The sequence below is a fragment of the Indicator indicator genome, chromosome 16 (assembly GCF_027791375.1).
Source record: "Indicator indicator isolate 239-I01 chromosome 16, UM_Iind_1.1, whole genome shotgun sequence".
Classification (NCBI taxonomy): Eukaryota; Metazoa; Chordata; class Aves; order Piciformes; family Indicatoridae; genus Indicator; species Indicator indicator.
In genome coordinates, this window is record NC_072025.1 from 14,931,207 (window position 1) to 14,949,808 (window position 18,602).

General features: G+C 51.9%; 1 protein-coding gene across 2 annotated transcripts in view; it reads right to left on the bottom strand.

Annotated features, from left to right (window-relative positions):
* Positions 1 to 12,894: 12,894 nt before the first annotated feature.
* The window catches only part of CORO2B (coronin 2B), a 38,936-nt gene continuing 33,228 nt past the window's right edge, over positions 12,895 to 18,602 (bottom strand). For both annotated transcript variants that reach the window (XM_054387790.1, XM_054387791.1), the window contains exons 6-12: positions 18,004 to 18,120; positions 16,787 to 16,891; positions 15,914 to 16,010; positions 15,324 to 15,436; positions 14,331 to 14,421; positions 14,058 to 14,197; positions 12,895 to 13,026 (exon numbers count right to left, since the gene is read on the bottom strand). In XM_054387790.1, the coding sequence (XP_054243765.1) occupies positions 12,895 to 13,026; positions 14,058 to 14,197; positions 14,331 to 14,421; positions 15,324 to 15,436; positions 15,914 to 16,010; positions 16,787 to 16,891; positions 18,004 to 18,120 (795 nt within the window). The remainder of the gene's footprint in view (positions 13,027 to 14,057; positions 14,198 to 14,330; positions 14,422 to 15,323; positions 15,437 to 15,913; positions 16,011 to 16,786; positions 16,892 to 18,003; positions 18,121 to 18,602) is intronic.

Sequence of the window (18,602 nt, forward strand, 5' to 3'; positions counted from 1 at the left end):
CACCCCCAACCTTTTTATTTTCTTTTATTTTTCCTTTTTTTTTTTTTTCTTTTTTTGGGTTTTGGTTTTGGTTTTTTTTTTGATTGTAATGTTGCTGTGGGAACGAGAGGGAGAAACAGACCGGGTGGGCAAGGGAATAAAATCCTATTTTTACTGCCACTCCTCCTCCTATTCATTTTAAATTTATTTCTTTTCTTCTCTTTTCTTTTTTTTTTTTTTTGTTGTAGGGTTTTTGTTGTTGTATTTTTTGTTTGTTTGTTTGGGGTTTTTTGTGTTTTAATTATCTTTTTTTTTTTCTTTTGGGATCCCTTTCTTTAGTCCCTGTAACTGCAATAGTAAGTATAAACCAAGTGGTAATTTGTTTCTTATTAGTGGAGTGGAGACTTTTGGACATCTTTTTAAACAAACAAAAATAAATACAACACCCAAAAGTTTCAGATCCCAGTGGCTTTTACCCCCAATACTCCACTCCAGGACACCTCAGTAGAGTTGCTCATTGGGATTTATTTTTCCAGTCACTTAACCACGCTGTAGAACATCTTTTTATTTTGATTTTTTTTTTTCTTGCTTGGTTTTGTTGGGCTTTTGGTTTTGTTTTGGGTGGGGTTTTGGTGTTCTTTTGTTGTTGATGTTGTTTGGGTTTTGGGTTTTTTTTTTTGAGGGGTGCTACACATTTTTTTTTAGGTAGAGCAACCCCTCCACAGCAACAGGGTGTGAGAATGGCATCTTGGATCCAGTGATTTCTTTGTTGCCTGTTGGTGAATGTCTGCCATTTTCAGCCAAAGCTTTCCCTTGCTCCTTGTAGCCACCTTATTTTTTTTTTTTTATTTTCCTCTTTGTAAATAGTGACCAAATTTTTTTGTTGGGCTTGGGTTTGGGTTTGATTCCCCCACCCTCACCCCCCTCCTTTTTGGGGGTGTTCCTTTTGGATCTGGTTTGTGGGGTGAATTTGCAATCCCCTCCCCTCTCTCCTCACCTTGTGTGTTGTGTGGTTTTTTGGGGGGGGATCTGTGGTTCTTTTTTTTTCCTTTTTTGTTTTATTTTTGGTGTTTGGGGGGGGTGGAGGTTGTTTTGTTTTGCTTAGGTGGCTTTTGGTTGGTGGTTTTTGGTTTTTCTTTTTTTGGCTAGGGTATAGCCAACACACTGAAAATGGCAGGCATTAAAATCTATATATAAATATATATTAAAAAAAAAAAAAAGGACAAAAAAACAAAGTGTTTCCTAATTCCTGAGTTACTAGTGAACTGAATTTGACAATTGTAATAAAAACCAAACTGTTTCAACCCTTTTAAATAAGGTGTGTACTATTTTGGTCTGTAATATATATATATTAACACCCTAGTCCCATTTTTGAAGTGATGAGAAACTACTTCCACTTGTGCTCTATACTTTTGAACCCTTTTTCCAAACCTAAAAAAAAAAAAATAAAAAATAAAAAAAAAAATCCAGGAGGCAGGTCAAAGCATGGTAGGGTTAGGAGGTTTCTTTTCATACACTCAAGCACGAGATACTAATACAAAAAAAAAAAATTGTATTTTCTTACCTAGTGGAAGTCAGTAAAATGACTGAAAAAAAAATACCTAGTTGAATGTACAGTTTTACTTTCATATCCCTCTTTAAAATAGCTTTAGAAGTGACTTGTATTTCCTAGTCAATATTTCATCTGTATAAATACATTTGCAACAGTTTCTTGGGGGTTGGGTTTGATTTTTTGGGGGGGGGTTTGGGGTGTTTTTTGGTTGTTTTGGGTTTTTTGTTTGTTTGGGTTGGTTTTGGGTTTGTTTTTTTTTTTTTGGTTGGTTTAGGGTTGCTTTTTTGTGTTTGTTTTTGCCTTTTTTGTTTGTTTGGGGTTTGGTTTGTTTTGTTGTTTTTTTTTTTTTTCTTTTTCCCAGAAGAGCCAAACTTTGAGTTTTATGTCTGTTTGTCATTGATGAATTTCAATAAATCTTTTTATACAATTTTTTTTTTCTGTGGCTTATTTTGAGTAAAAAATGGGCCACTGGGAAGGAACCACAGAACTCTTTTGAAAAGCTTTTACTGAGTTATCCTGCTCAATTCCCTCATGTTTTTAGGAGCTTGATGATATGTTTTGCTTCATAGTGAAACATGTTCCCTGCCCATGGCAGGGAGGGTGGGTGGTTGGTACTAGATGGTCTTCAAGGTCCCTTCCAACCCAAACCATTCTATGAATCTATGAATGGCTGGGTGAAACCAAGGGAGAGGTTGTAGCTTTAATGCCAATAATCATAGAATCATAGAATCAGTCAGGGTTGGAAGGGACCACAAGGATCATCCAGTTCCAACCCCCCTGCCATGGGCAGGGACACCTCACACTAGATCAGGCTGGCCAGAGCCTCATCCAGCCTGGCCTTAAACACCTCCAGGGATGGGGCCTCAACCACCTCCCTGGACAACCCATTCCAGGCTCTCATCTGTCCTTTTCCTTACAGAATGAGGATTGGAATATTGATCTGCTGTAGAATAGCAAGGCTCTACAGAAGGACCTGGCCAGGCTGGATCAATAGGCCAAGGACCATGGGATGAGGTTCAACAAGGCCAAGGGCTGGGTCCTGCTCTTGGGTCACAACAACCCCATGAATGCTCCAGGCCTGGGGTAGAGTGGCTGGAAGCTGACCAGCAGAGAAAGACCTGGGGGTGTTGGTCAGCAGCTGGCTGAAGATGAGCCAGAGGTGTGCCCAGGTGGCCAAGAAGGCTACCAGCATCCTGGCTTAAATCAGCAATAGGGTGGCCAGCAGGACCAGGGCAGGGATTGTCCCCCTGCACTGGGTGCTGGTGAGGCCACGCCTCAAATCCTGGGTTCAGTTTTGGGCTCCTCAGCCCAAGAAGGACATTGAGGAGCTGGAGCAGGTCCAGAGAAGGGCAACAAAGCTGCTGAAGGGTCTGGAGAACAGGGCTGGGGAGGAGCAGCTGAGGGACCTGGGGCTGTTTAGTCTGCAGAACAGGAGGCTGAGGGGAGACCTTCTGGCTCCTTGAAAGTAGGTTAGAGGCAGGTAGGGGTTGGTCTCCCAAAGGAACAAGTGGTAGGAAAATATGAAATGGCCTCAAGCTGCCCCAGAGGAGGTTTAGGTTGGACTTGAGGAGCAATTTCTTCGCTGCACCAGTGGCTAGGCCCTGGCATGTGTGATGCTGAAGTGACATTTGGGTTAACCTCTGTCACCTGTGAGCTCTCACAGCTGTTGCTGCATTGCAAAGCAGTTTTTCCTCTTTGCCTGGAAGGGTTCAGAAACCCTTCAGCTCTTCATCCTGTATGAACAATCAGTGGCCCAGGTGCTGTCTGGGTGACTCCTGATGTAGACTGGAGGTTAGGAAAAAGCTCTTTCCAGCGAGGGTGGTGAGATACTGGCACAGGTTGCCCAGGGAGGTCGTGGATGCCCCCTCCCTGGAGGTGTTCAAGGCCAAGATGGATGAGGCTTTGAGCAACCTGCCCTAGTGGGAGGTGTCCCTGCCCATAGCAGGGAGTTGGAACTAGATGATCTTCAAGGTCCCTTACAACCCAGCCCACTCTATGACTGTGAAGTGAGCAGGTATCTGATGAACCACAAGGTTTTGTCTGTGCCAGGAGGGGGGAAACTAAGTGACTTCTGCCACTGAAAACAGGAGGGTTGCCCAGTGTGGCTAATTTCAGATTGCCTAGCCAGAGAATCCCAGACTGGTTTGGATTGCAAGGGACTTAAAGATCCTCTAGTCCCAGTCCTCCCACAGCCAGGGACACCTTCCACTAGCACAGCTTGCTCAAGGCCTGATCCAGCCTGGCCTTCAACACTTCCAGGCTTGGAGCCTTCCCTAGTTCTCTTGGCAACCTGTTCCAATGCCTCAGTACCCTCATGGGGCAGAGTTTCTGTAGTCTCTAAGTACCAAAGGCTTGTTTTCCTGAGTGCTCTGTGCACACAAGTGCTGGCTGAAAACACTCTGGGACTGGCAGTGATGCTTATCAACCCTTGGAAGAAACCCAAACCCTGCTATTTTATAGCAGTTCAGCAGGAAAACCCAAGTAGAAATCCTCTCAGAAATGAATAATGGGAGAGTTCAGCTCCTTCCAAAGCCACATTTTTTGTGTCACTTTGCTCTTTCTGCTCTCAGTTTGCCTTTTAAGCAAAGCCCTGGTTGTGCAGCAGGCTGGGGCTGATGGATCTGCCTGGAGGTGGAGCCTGCTGTGGTTCCTGGATGCCCAGACTGTTGTCTTGTGTGTTCATTTTGACATGGAGCATGAAACTTGCTTTACCTGAAACTTTTAGGAGCTGGGGAAAGGTTCTTGATGGATAAGTTGTAGATGTCTCATCCCTGGAAGAGTTTAGGCCAGATGAGGCTTTGAGCAACCTGGTCTAGGAGGAGGTGTCCCTGCCTGTGGCAGGGGGTTGGAACTGGATGATCTTTGAGGTCCTTTCCAACTGAAGCCATTCCGTGATGATTCTATGAAAAGCAGAGCCCTCATGCCTCCTGTTTCAGAGCAGTCCCAGGAGTTTCTTTCTGGGGTGCTTGCTTTCCTTCATTGTCCCTCACCTGTTCCAAAGCTCAAACCACCTACAACGTGCTCCTGAGGCTTTCCAGCCTTGCTTGTGCTCTCTCTCTTCACAAACAAAAGCCCCTCTCCTGCATTGCTCAGGCTTGTGCAATGCCTGTCAAGGAGCTTATCCAAGCAGGGAACAAGATGATCTTGGTCAAAACCATTTTGTGCCAAGCTGAAGGGTTTGGGGACTGCAAATCCATAGCTTAATCACGTAATGGCCTGGGTGTTTGCAGTGCTGGCACCCTGGAGGACACCTTCTCCTTGGCTGATTTTTATAATGCTCTCTTCTACCTGAACTATTTCTGGTTAAAGCAGAACACAGGGTTCTGTTGAAGGTCAGGAAGGCTTTCCAAGCCCAAGTAATTGTCAACATGATCCAATTACATGGGAGGAGAGGACTGCTGGCTCTGGTAAGGCAAGGATGCTGCAGCAGGGCCCCTACCAGATCACCCTGAGTCAAGATGGGCAATGGTTTGAAACTAGAGCAGGGTAGGTTTAGGTTGAAGATTAGGAGGAAGCTCTTCACCATGAGAGTGGTGCAGCCACTGGAACAGGTTGCCCAGAGGTGTGGTGGAGGCCCCATCCCTGGAGACATTCAAGGTCAAACTTGATGGGGCTCTGAGCAGCCTGCTGTCGTTGGAGATGTCCCTGCTGACTGCAGGGGGGTTGGACAAGATGATCTTGAGGGTCCTTTCCAACCTGATGCATTCTGTGATTCTAAAGTCTGGACAGAGAGAGAAGCAAATCTGCTGGTTTGTAGCCAGACCCAGCAACTGACCATCTTTGGATCTCCAAAGCAGTGACAGTCTGAGGTCTTCCCCTGCCCCATCATGCAGGGTGTGAAATCCCTGCCCTGGTTCTCTGCAGAACCATCCCTGCCTCAACCAACAGTCTCTTGCAGTTGCCTTTTGAGATGCCTTGTGTTTCAGGAGGAATGAATCACCCTGTGCTGAGATGTGATGACTAAAGTCTTCAGCCCCAGCAGCGAGGTGGCTGCTGAAGATTTTCAGTCTCCAGCATTCAGGCAAGAAACATGCTGCAGAGCACTGAAAAAATGAGCCTTGAAGGGTCCAGCTGCTGCATGAAGCTCATCCTGATGTGGAAATAGCTGGTTCCCAGCTTACTGGAGGTCACTTAGGCTGCAGTTACTGATAGTCAAGATGCTGATAGAGCTCCAGCAGCAGTGGATGGGCAGTTGGGGCAGAGGTTTGGGCTGGCAGTAGCTCCTTCTGCAGCCAGGGAGGACATCCTGGTGCTGGGTTTGCAGTGAGGGAACACCTCTGCAGCTGCTGCCAGCCCCTCCAGACCATGACACATGGCTCAGCTCCAGCAGAAAGAAATGGACCATCTGGGAAACACAGAATCATAGAATGGTGGGGTTGGATGGGACCTCTGGAGAGCACCCACTCCAACCCCCCTGCTAAAGCAGGGGCACCCATAGCAGCTTGCCCAGCATCACAATGGTCAGAAGGGTTTGGAAGCTCTCCAGAGAAGGAGACTCCACAACCTCTCTGGGCAGCCTGCTCCAGGGCTTTGGCACCCTCACACCAAGGATGTTTCTTATCATGCTGAGCTGGAACCTCCTGGGTTCCAGTTTGTGCCTGTTTCTCCTTGTCCTCTTACTGAGCACCACTGAGAAGAAAGGGAAGGGGCTGAAGATGCTGCACAAGGTAAATGCTGGTGGCAGGTAGGTCAGAGAGAAGGACCACGATGCTTTTGTGGTGCACAGAGGCCAGGGCAGCAGGCACTGCTTTCTTTCAGCATCCCAGCTCACCACTCTCTTCTGTTGCAAGTAGTCCTGCAGAAAAGGAGGAGAAGCTGGGCATGAACCAGCAGTGGGCACTTGCAGCAGGCCAGTGGCAACATGGGCTGCATCAAAAGCAGTGTGGCCACACGTTGGGAGAGGTGATTCTGCCCCTCTGCTCTGGTGAAACCTCACCTGAAGTGCTGTGTCCAGCTCTGGGACCCCCAACACAAGAAGGACATGGACCTGCTGGAGAGGCTGGAGCACCTCTGCTGTGAGGACAGGCTGGGAGGTTTGGGGCTGTTGAGCCTGGAGGAGAGAGGGCTCTGGGGAGACCTCAGAGCTGCATCTCAGTAGCTGAAGGAGACCTACAGGAAGGCTGGGGAGGGACTGTTCAGAAGGACCTGTGGTGGGAGGACAAGGGGCAATGGTTTGAGACTGGAGCAGGGGAGATTTAGGTTGGACATTAGCAGGAAGCTCTTCACAATGAGGGTGGTGAGACACTGGGACAGGCTGCCCGGAGATGCAGTTGAGACCCCAGCCCTGGAGACATTCAAAGTCAAATTTGATGGGGCCCTGAGCAGCCTGCTGTGGTTGGAGATGCCCTGAGCAAACTGGTGTGGTTGGAGATGCCCTGAGCAGCCTGCTGTGGTTGGAGATGCCCTGAGCAGCCTGCTGTGGTTGGAGATGCCCTGAGCAGCCTGCTGTGGTTGGAGATGCTCTGAGCAGCCTGCTGTGGTTGGAGATGCCCTGAGCAGCCTGCTGTGGTTGGAGATGCCCTGAGCAGCCTGCTGTGGTTGGAGATGCCCTGAGCAGCCTGCTGTGGTTGGAGATGCCCTGAGCAGCCTGCTGTGGTTGGAGATGCCCCTGCTGCCTGCAGGAGGGATTGGACAAGGTGACTTTCGAGGGTCCCTTCCAGCCCTGTGCATTCTGTGATTCCTCCCACTTCTCCAAGCAGAGCTGAGAGATGTCTCCTCCTCCCTCCTGCTCTGCTGGCTGCTGGAGCCTTCACAGCCCACAGCTTCGCTGGCAGCAGCCCTGGCCCTGCTCCCGGAGAAGCTCTGGCAGCAGCAGCAGTGCCCTGATTGATGCTTTATGAAGCACCAAGGGACAGCTTCACCATCCAGCTGCTGGTTTGCATCCTGCACTGGGCAAGGGGCTGGTAGTGAGGGGGTTAAGGCTGGTGTGGGGGAGGAGGGGGTAAGAGCAGGGTGGGACATGGCCTGGAGGCAGTAGCTGTGTGGTCGGGGAGCTGCCAGTTATCACTCCCAGTTTAACTGGAAAACCCGAGGGCTTTTTCTGTCCCACCATTAACTTTTACTGGGGCTTCTCCAGATGTATGAGCCAATTAGAACCTGGTGAATAATTTCTTTTTTTTTTTTTTTTTTTTTTTTTTTTTTTTGGTGGGACTGTCACAGTTTCTGCTTGGAGTTTTAATTTGTCCATCCCACCTGGCACTGGCCAAAGAGAAGGGAGGTGGCAGCAGAGGTGGCACCAGGTGAGTTTCAGGTGTTTCACCCCAAACACCCTCTCATGAGAGACCACCACCCTCCAACCATCACAGCTTTGCTGATTTTACTGAGAATTCCCAGAGCTATTCAGAAGCTGCTGGGCAGCTGTTTCCTTGCTGAGCCCTTACAGATGCTGTGGAACATCTGGAACAGCCACATCTGGCTGAATTTAAGCAGGTGCATCCTAGGATGGCCATTGGTGGCACGTGGCACATGCAGGGTGCTCACCAGGATGTCCAGAGAAGCCACCAACTCTGCACAAGTCCTGGTTGGAGCTTCAGCTCCATTTGAGCACCAAATTCCCCTTTTGGTGGTGGAAAAGCTCTGGGAGGGGCTGGGAAAGCTGGATTCTGGGGCTCTCAGTTTGAACTGAAAAGCAGCAGTCCCTGATTTCCAAAAGCACCCTAAATCTGTAAAAACTCCTGCTGGCCTTTTGCTGTGAGGGGGTTGAGCTCCCAAGGGAAGAGCCTTGAGGGTGTTGCTGGAGCTGCTGAGCCAAGTGGGGCCAGTTCTGTGAGTGCCTTGATTTGAAGGGTGTCAGGAAAAGGAAGGGCCACCAGCACCCCCCCAGCCAGCTGCTGGGGCCACCATCACCCCTTAGCCAGCTGCTGGGGCCACCATCACCCCTTAGCCAGCTGCTGGGGCCACCATCACCCCCCCAGCAGACTGCTTGAAACCTCCCTTTCCACACACACACACCTCCCTCCCCCCACAGCAGCTTCTCCTCTACAATTTGTTCATTTCAGATTTCACACCCCAGGTCTTCAGTCTTCACCTCTACATTCAGGGAGCTTTGAATCAGCAGAAATCTTCCCACAAAAGGTTGGGAAATGGACAAAGAACAGTAATCCTGCAGGCTGGAAGCGTGCAAAGAGTCCAAGCCTCAGACAAAGCAAAACCTCCAGGAAGCTGAAAGTAGGTCAGGTTGATAAGGATGAGAGCAGAGGGACAGTGTTAGCAAGGAAGGGGGGGAAAAAAAAACAGTGGGAATGAAAACCACCCCACAGCCCTGTTGGAAGGGGCTGAGGTCTTGAATCCCTTTTTTTTCCCCCTTCAAAACCTGTTCTCCCTGGAGCTGTAGGTGGAGATGGGGAAGTTCTTGCAATTAGCAGCAGTACAGCAAGGGTGAGACTTCAGCCTGGGGTTGGATGGGGACAGCTTGGGAAATGCTGCAGGTAAATTGGAATTTCGGGGGATTGTGGAGGCTGATTAAAGTTCCTGGAGGGATCCTGAAGAGAAAAGGATCAGCTTTGCTGCTGCTGCAGGAGCAAGGAGAAGCTGGGAGGCTCTAAAGGCACTGCAGGAAGGATGGGAGGGGAAAAAAAGCTGGGAGGTGAGAGAGCCATTGGTCTTTTTTTAGACCCTGGAAAATCATAGCATCACAAAATTGGTTTGGCTGGAGAAGACCTCTAAGGCCGTTGAGTCCAACCATTAACCTAAGCCCACTGTGGCCACTGAAGCAGACTGCCCAGACACCAGAAACATCTAAAAAAACCCACCCCAGGCTCATCAGCAGAGTTGTAGGGGGGTGGTGTAGGAGGAGGTCTCATGGTCTCCAGGTGACCCCAAATCAGCAGGATAAAAGGAGGTACAGGAGCAGGTCACATAGTCCCTAAGTGATCCCAAACCTACAGGATAAAAGGAGGTGCAGGAGCAGGTCTCATGGTCTCCAGGTGACCCCAAACCAGCAGGATAAAAGGAGGTGCAGGGGCAGCTCTCATGGTCTCCAGGTGACCCCAAACCAGCAGGATAAAAGGAGGTGCAGGGGCAGGTCACATAGTCCCCAAGTGACCCCAACCGAGGTGATGCAGCAGGTCCTGGCACCCAGCTGCATGAGGTCTCTGCTCCATGGGTAGGCTGCAGCAGAGCAGGGAACTCAGTGCTAAAATGGGATGGCTCAAGTGCCCCCCAAAAGGCCCTTTCTGCTTTAAATAGCAGCCAGATGGTGCGGGAGGAAACGTCAGGAAGAGCTTGAGCTGTTACCAAGAGAAGGAAAGGTGCAAGAAGAGGAGCAGTGAGCTCCTGGTGAAGGGTTTGCCCTGGAAACTGGAGGGTTTTGGTGAAACCCAAATATTTTAGCAGCCACCACATACCAAAGCCCATCCAGAGCCACCCCATGGGTCCACATCCTTCATCTCAAGCTGTCCTCCTCACCTGCAACAGCAGCAGCAAGTGCCTGGATTTGTGCTGACAATGGCAGATATGCTAATTGCCTCATTAATCATCACCACCCACGGCCTTAATTGGGCTCATTCCACAGGAATTCGAGGGGGTTTGGAGAAATCTTGGCTCTTCCCTTCCAGGAGATCATTCAGCACAATACCTCCGACCACCCCCTCGTTGAAGAGGATCCTAAGACACAAATAACCTCAGTCAGGACCAAGCCGCTGCAGCTCTGCATGAAGCAGCTCAGATGTGCTTCAGATGTGGTTTCTCCTTCCCTGCGAGGCACAAGAAACCCAGGAATCTCCCATCCTGCCACCAAATGCTCCAGCAGAACGTGAAGGACATAGAGCTGAAAGCTCTCTTCCCATGTGAGTGTTCTGCTGTCCCACACCTAGCTGCAGACTTGCTGCATTTGCCTGAAGAGCTGGGATCAGTCTCAGCACAAGAGCTTTGGAAGCTGGGGACAGACTTCTGAGCAGGGTCTCTTGTGACAGGACAAGGGGTGCTGGTTTGAACTCAGAGAGACTCAGACTGGAGAGAAGGGAGAAATGTTTGTCCCTGAGAGTGGTGAGGCCTTAGCCCAGGTTGCCCAGAGAGGTGGGAGATGCTCCATTCCTGGAGCCATTCCAGCTCAAGTTGTTTGAGGCTCTGAGCAACCAAACCAGATCTGAAAAGATCTTTAGATAAAGTCCAGCCATCAACCCAGCACTGCCAGGTCACTACCAAACCATGTCCCTCAGCTCTACATCTCCATGGCTTTGAAACCCCTCCAGGGATGGGGACTCCACCACTGCCCTGGGCATCTTGGGGCAGGTTTTAACAACCCTCAAGGGGAAGAAATTGTTCCTCATGCCCAACTTAAACCTTCCCTGGGGCAACTTGAGGCCATTTGCTCTTGTCCTGTTGCTTGTTCCTTGGGACAAGAGACTGCCCCCCAGCTTGCTACAACAAATCTAGCTGAAGATCTGCTTGCAGATGTCCCTTCTGACTGAAGGCTTGGACTAGATGACCTTTAAAGGTCTCTTCCAATCCAAACCATTCTGTGATGCCATAGATTCATCTTTAGCTGCTTCCCTTAGCCAACACAACATCCCCAGCAAACATCTTCCCCCTGTACCACTCATGCTGTAGATGAACCCAATTTACCCAACCCAAGCTGGGGCAGCTCCCAGCATCTCCTTCCCTGCACAATCAGGACTTCTGCTTCTGGTACAACACCCCTGAGCTCCATCCCACAGCATTGAGCTGAGCCTTTGGCCTTCAACAACCTCACAGCCCAGGGGGAAGAGCAGTGTTGTGAGCAGAGGACACAAAACATGTCTTTTTTGGGGGGTCCCACCACCCTCATACATGGTCCCTGAGCAAAGAAGAGAAGCTGGTGAGGTTTTGGTATCTTGAAAACATTTTATTTCCTCACTATTTCCGTGGTAGCATAAATAATGGGCAATGACAGCAGGTGGGAGGGGGAGAGGGCACAATGTGACATAAGGGTGAGGAGAAACCATTGCACAGGCAGGGCCAGGCAGGTCACAGCTGGAGTCAGTCCAAAGAGAGAGACATGTCCAGGGCTAGGACAACCAGCAGTCCCTGGTGTCCTTGTCATCTGTGCCACTGGCCTGAGCCACAGAAACATCTGCTTGTATGTACATGCTGCACCCAGCCAGCACCCAGCCAGCATCCAGCACCCACTGGTGACATCTCCTGGTGCTAGCTGGTGGTGTTCTTCACCCCTCAATATCTCTTGTGGACCATAAGGGAGAGCTGGGTGTCAGCCTTTCCTTCTGTCTCTTGGCGACCCTAAGGGAGAGCTGCTGACATCCTTCACTGCTCCATATCTCAAGGGACCCTTGAGATGACCTCCTTCTGCATCCCTTGAAGTGAGCTGGGTGACATCCTTCACCTCCCCATATCCCTTGGGCACCCTCAGTAAGATCTGGTGACATCCTTCCCCTCTCCCTAGCTCTTGGAGACCTTCAGGGTGAGCTGAAGGTTCCCCATCCCTTGGAGGGGGACATTCTTCCCCTCCTCCTGTCTCTTAGGGACCCTTGAGGAAAGCTGGGTAAGACTTTTCCTCTCTCCCTATCTCTTGGGGACCCTTGGGGTGGGCTGGTGACATCCTTTCCCACTCCATATCTCTTGAGAACCCTTGAGGAGGGCTGGGTGACATCCTTCTCCCTTCCCCATTCCTTGGGGTGAACTGGGTGCTATCCTTCTCCTCTCTCTATCTCTTGAGGACCCTCAGGGAGAGCTGGGTGACATCCTTCCCCTGTCCCTGTGGCATTGGCATGGATCCCAGTGGCCAGGAGGAGAGTAGATCCCTCTTGGGTTAGGGAAAGCAGCCTCATTTCCATCAGGAAAGACTTAGGTGCATGTGCAGGGATGCACACACAGAGCAGCTCCCTTCCCCGGGTCACAGCCTGGGGACACTCACAGGCAGCTCCTACCAAAGCCTAACCATGCCACGGCCACCACCACCACCACCATGGGGAATGGTCTTTTGTGGGGATGAAGCCCTTCCCCCCCCTCCCAGTTCCAGTTCTGTCACCTTTATTTATTTTTTTTGCATAGGAAAACAAACAAACAAACCAACCAACCAACAAAGCCCCAAAACTGAACAGCGAGGAAGCATCGCAGCAGGGTGCAGCCACCACCTGGGCTGCCCCCCACCTGCTGGATCCCACCAGAGGGGACGGGGCTCATCCTACTTACTCCAAGAGCATCACCAGGGCAGGTGGGTCCTCCCCCAGCTGCCTCTCATGCAGTAGCTTTCAGTTCTGGAGGTTTTAGTGCGAGACAAGGGCCTGGGAGGATGAGGTTCCAGTTAGCGAGTGGGCTCTTGGCAGGTCACTTGGCTTCTGGTCGGCGGTCTGGGGGTGAGGGGGGGACCATAAAATTACAGAGTGAGTATAACCAAAGAGAGTTCATCTAGAAAAGGTCCCTGCAAGTTAAGTATTCTTGGGGCTGTTCCGGAGGTTCTTCAGCTCCAGCTGCAGCTGTCGGATGCAGATGTCCTTCTGCGACAGCTCCTCCTTCAGCCGGCGGATCTCGTCCTGCTGCCGGAAGAACATCCGCAGGAGCTGGGCGGGAAAGAGGGAGATGGGTGGAGATGGGTGGAGATGGATGGAGAGGGAGGCACCATGCTGGCTGCTCACCCCTTGGGGCTTCGTAGAATCCCCCCCACATCCCGGCATGGTAGGAGTTGGAAGGGACCTCTGGAGATCACCCAATCCAACCTCCTGCTCAAGCAGGGCACCCACAGCAGCTTGCCCAGGATCACAATGGCCGGGGGGTTTGGAAGCTTTGCAGAGAAGGAGACTCCACAACCTCTCTGTGCACCAGCACCCTCACACCAAGGAAGTTTCTCCTCCTGTTCAGATGGAACCTCCTGGGTTCCAGTTTGTGCCCATAGCTCCTTGTCCTATTGCTGGGCACCACTGAGAAGAGTCTGGCCCCATCCTCTTGCCCTCCACCCTTTAGGTCTTGCTGAGCATTGAGCAGATCCCCTCCGGGGCTGCTCTTCTCCAGGCTCAACAGGGCTCTCAGCCTTTCCTGCTCACAGAGATGCTGCAGGCCCCTCAGCATCTTCATAGCCTCCACTGGACTATCTCCAATAGTTCCCTGTCTCTCTTGAACTGGGAAACCCTGAACTGGGCACTCATGCACACCCCTGCCACTCCTGGAGCTCTGCTGGGGCCATTCCATAACTCAGCTGCTCCCATGGATTGTCTCCCACCCTCAGCTTGGGGTTACCCTACACATGCAACCAGCAAACTGAGCTCCAGCAAACCAAATTCCTTCTGGGACCAAGTGCTGATGTTTGCCCAGCACTTCCCTGCGTTGTTCCTGGGAAAGATATTAAAGAAGACAATAACTGAGGACCTAAATGTGCCTCATGCTGGCTGCCCTGTGGTTAACATGGAGCAGGATGCTTCAAACCATGAGGTGACCTCAGTTTGGATGCAGAAGGAGAGAGGTGGCCTTCCCAGCTGCACCCAGAAAAATTGTACATAAGGACCTGGGGGGACTCCTTGTCCCCTTCCTCTCCATCTAGTGGGGATATATCAAGCTGTGACCACCTCCTCCTGTCCCCATGTCCGTGCTGCCTCACCTCGTTCTCGGTCCTGGGGGGCACGTTCTCCAGCAGGTCGATGCCATTGACCACCACACTCTTCTTCTCCTTCACTGGTGCCTTAAAGACGATTTTGGATGTCTTCTTGTAGCCCTCCTTCAGTGACATCAGGATGGGATCTGAGCAGGGGAGAGCAGATGAAGGGGTCAGGGGGAGAACTGTGGCCCTGTCCTTCTGCCCAGCTGTTTGGGGGGGCTGGGGGACACGACACTCTGTGCTGCCCACCCAGGGTGGTACCACCAGTGGCTTTACCTCTGTTCACTCCACTCAGCCACTCATCAGGGGTCAGGGCTGGCTCTGTACCCGGGGTCATTGGGTAAATGTCCTCTTGGTAGGTTTCTGACTAAAAAACAGGGGGAAAGAAAAGCAACAGCCTCTGTGAACCTGCTGAGATGGAACCACACATGGGGGGGAGCTTCCTTGGTGTGCACAGCAATGGCACCTGGGCAAATGATGAACTGGTGTTTGGGATGAACTCTGCAAGGCAGCATGTGGAGGGAAAATCCCAGAATCCCACCACAGTGGGGTTGGAAGGGACCTCTGGAGATCATCCAATTCAAACCCCCTGCTAAAGCAGGGGCACCCACAGCAGCTTGCCCAGGATCACAATGGCCAGGGGGGTTTGGAAGCTCTCCAGAGAAGGAGACTCCACAATCTCTCTGGGCAGCCTGCTCCAAAGAATTTTCTCCTCATCTTAACAGATGGAAAATTCCTGGGTTCCAGTTTGTGCCCATTGCCCCTTGTCTTGTTGTTTGGCAACCACTGACAAGTGTCTGGCCCCATCCTCCTGCCCCCCCATCCTTTATCTCTTGCTGAGCATTGAGCAGATCCCCTCTGGGGCTGCTCTTCCTCAGGCTCAACAGCTCTGGGGCTCTCAGCCTTTCCTCCTCAGCATCTTTGTAGCCTCCGCTGGACTCTTTCCAGTATTTCCTTGTCCATCTTGATCTGAGGAACCAAGAACTGGACCCAGTTCTCCATCTGTGGCCTCACCAGGAGAGAGCAAAGGGGAAGGAGAACCTTCCTTGACCTGCTGGCCACACACTCTATAATTTCCTAAACACATCCCCACTAAGCCTTAGGTAACTCCCCAGGTATCCCACGCCTGGGAAGTGTAATGTCTGGGAGGTATAAGAGCCAGTGGTCAGACTGGTCAGCAATGTGTTGCAAAGCAGGGACACCTCCATCCCACCTGCCCCACTTTGGATATCCCTGGCCACCACTGAGCCCACATCCCAAGGGACTCACCCTCCTGGGCACGATCATGGAGATGGGTTCAATCAGCCCCTTGAGGGTGATGAGCTTGTAGAAGCGAAAGACCTCGCAGGCCGACACGTCCAGCCCGTACTTTGGCATCACCCCTGAGGAGAGGGAGGCACAGAGCGTAACTCCTGGGTGCTGCAAGCCTTGGCACCCTTCCACTTCCCCAGCACGGAGGACCCCAGGAGGTCCTTGTGATCAGGAGACCCAGAATCTCGCTGAATGAATGTGTGTTGTCAGCCTGGGGCATGGACCAGGGCCACACTGGGAAAGGGATGAGCAGCTTTTCTTCAGGACAAGAACCCAGGAGTCACTGAGCCATGTCCCCTGGCAAAGCCATGGGCCTGTGTGACTGCAGGAGGGGTGTCACCAGACGTGGCTCCAGCCCCAGCCTGGCTGAATCACCACAGGAAGGACAACACAACCACCTGAACATCCCCCTGCAAGCCCGGTACTGATGCTCCAGAGTCAACACAGCACCCACCAAACCCACAGACCTGCAGCACTGAAGGAAGCCCCCTCCAGCACCCACCTTTGGCAGGGTGCAAGAGAAGGGGCAGCAGCCCAGCCAGCCTTACCCAGTCCTTTCTGTGGGGCTGGGGAGCGGAACTCCATCAGATAACTCAGGTAGGGCTTTTCCGAGCCGATCTCGTAGTACCGAATGTTGCCATCACCCTGAGAGCGAAGGTGGGCGTGAGGGGTGGCCACCAGGAGGTTGGACAAAGACCATGATGATCACCTCCAGCCCGTCCAGCCCTGGGAAATGCTGCAGCCCCATGCATCACCTGGTGAGGTGCTTCCTGCTTCCTGCAGCAGTGGTGAGCACCTCTCTGAACCAGGGTTTGGTTGCCAAAGAGCTGCACAATGCTTTGCTTGGGACTGAGCAGAGCCTTGCTCCCAGGTAGGTTCTTCTCCTCTGTGCTGGAGAGAGAGCCCTTTGCTTCCCATGGGGATCATAAAGTCATAGAATTATTTGGGTTGGAAAAGACCTTTAAGGTCATGGAGTCCAACCCTTACCTGCTAGGTCACCACCAAACCATGGCCCTCAGCACCACATCTCCAGGGCTTTGAAACCCCTCCAGGGATGGGGACTTCACCACTGCCCTGGGCCTTCACAACCCTTTTAGAGAAGAAGTTGTTCCTCATGTCCAACCTAAACCTCCCCTGGGGCAACTGGAAGCCATCTCCTCTTGTTCTGTTCCTTGTTCCTCAGGAGAAGAGACCAACCCCCACCTGGCTCCAACCTCCTTTCAGGGAGTTTCAGAGAGCCAGAAGGTCTCCCCTCAGGCTCCACTTCTCCAGGCTGAGAAGGTCCTTCAGCCACTGCTCACAAATCTTGTGCTGCAGACCCTTCACCAGCTTCACTGCCCTTCTCTGGACCTGCTCCAGCCCTTCAATGCCCTTCTTGGAGTGAGCTGCTGGAGCTGCAGGGCGTGAAGGCCACCCCATACCTTGCCAGCCAAGTACAACATGTGCGTGTCAGCGTCGTAGAACGGGAAGAGGAGCCCTGAGAGCCCATCAATCTCCTCCTCTATCAGGGGCATGGAGAGGTCTTCCTGTGCCAGAGGACAAAGCACTTTATGAATCATAGAATCATGGAAATTGTTAGGGTTGGAAGGGACCTCAAGGATCTTCTAGTTCCAATCCCCTTGCCATGGGCCGGGACACCTCACACTACAGCAGGTTGCTCAGAGCCACATCCAGCCTGGCCTTAAACACCTCCAGGGATGAGGCTTCCACCACCTCCCTGGGCAACCTGTTCCAGTGTCTCACCACCCTCATAGTGTAAAACTTCTTCCTAACATCCAGTCTGAATCTACCCACTTCTGGTTTTGCTCCATTCTCCCTCCTCCTATCACTGCCTGACATCCTAAAAAGTCCCCCCCCAGCTTTCCTGTAGCCCCCTTCAGATACTGGAAGGCCACAAGAAGGTCACCTCAGAGCCTTTTCTTCTCCAGACTGAACAGCCCCAACTCTTTCTGTCTGTCCTCATAAGAGAGGAGCTCCAGCCCTCTGCTCATCCTGGTGGCCCTTCTCTGGACATATTCCAGCACCTTCTTGTACCAGGGGCTCCAGAACTGGATGCAGTACTCCAGGTGGGGTCTCAGCAGAGCTGAGCAGAGAGGGAGAATCACCTCCCTCGACCTGCTGGACACACTTCTCTTGATGCAGCCCAGGATGTGATTTGCCTTCTGGGCAGCAAGTGCACACTAACAGCTCATGTTGAGCTTCTCATCCCCCAGCATCCCCAAGTCCCTCTCCTCAGGGCTGCTTTCCAGCCAGTCCCTGCCCAGCCTGGATTTGTGCTTGGGATTGCCTTGACCCAGCTGCAGGACCTTGCACTTTGTCTTGTTGAACCTCATGAGGTTGGTTTGTGCCCAGCTCTCAGGCCTGTCCAGGTCCCTCTGGATGGATCCCTTCCCTCCAGAGTGTCTGCTGCACCACACAGCTTGGTGTCATCAGCAAACTTGCTGAGGGTGCACTCAATGCCACTGTCCATGGCACTGACAAAGATGTTGAACAAGCCTGGTCCCAGGACTGAGCCCCGAGGGACTCCCCTTGTCACTGGCCTCCACTGGGACATGGAGCCATTGACAGCCACTCTTTGGATGAAGCAAGATGTTGTGTGGGGACACCAGTGGGGAGGGGTGGGGGTGTCAGCACCCACCTGGTCCCAGAGAGCGATCTGCCGCGTGTTCCAGCGTGACACCCCCGTCGTCAGCAGCCGCTTGCTGCTGCCCAGGAAGACCACCCGGTTGACACGGTGGTTCTTGCAGCTGGCCTCCTGCAGGACAGGAGTGAGCTCACCAGCAGCCTCACCAAGGCCCAGCCCTCACCCCAAGAAAGCTCTTTCCTTGGCAGCTACCCCCCCACTTGATGTCCCCCCCAAAGCCTTGTCCCTGGGAAACACCGGCTCTGTGCTGGTGGGGTGGCATGGATGGTACGGTGGAGTCATGGAGGTACCATGACCCAGAGCCCAGCTCCCTGAATATTAGCTGCCACCTCTGCTGAGGAGCCACCATCATCTAAACTGTGCTTTTTTGGGTTTTGGACCATTCTGCTTCTTTCCTTCCTGATTTCTCTCTCACAGAATCAACCAGGTTGGAAAAGACTTTTGAGATCATCAAGCCCAGCCTATCACCCAACACCATCTAATCAACTAAGCCATGGCACTAAGTGCCCCATCCAGTCTTAATTAGCCTTAATTAATAAAAGAGTGAAAGCCTCCAGCTCCTGTGCCCGAGGTGAGCCCAAGCCCTCAGCATC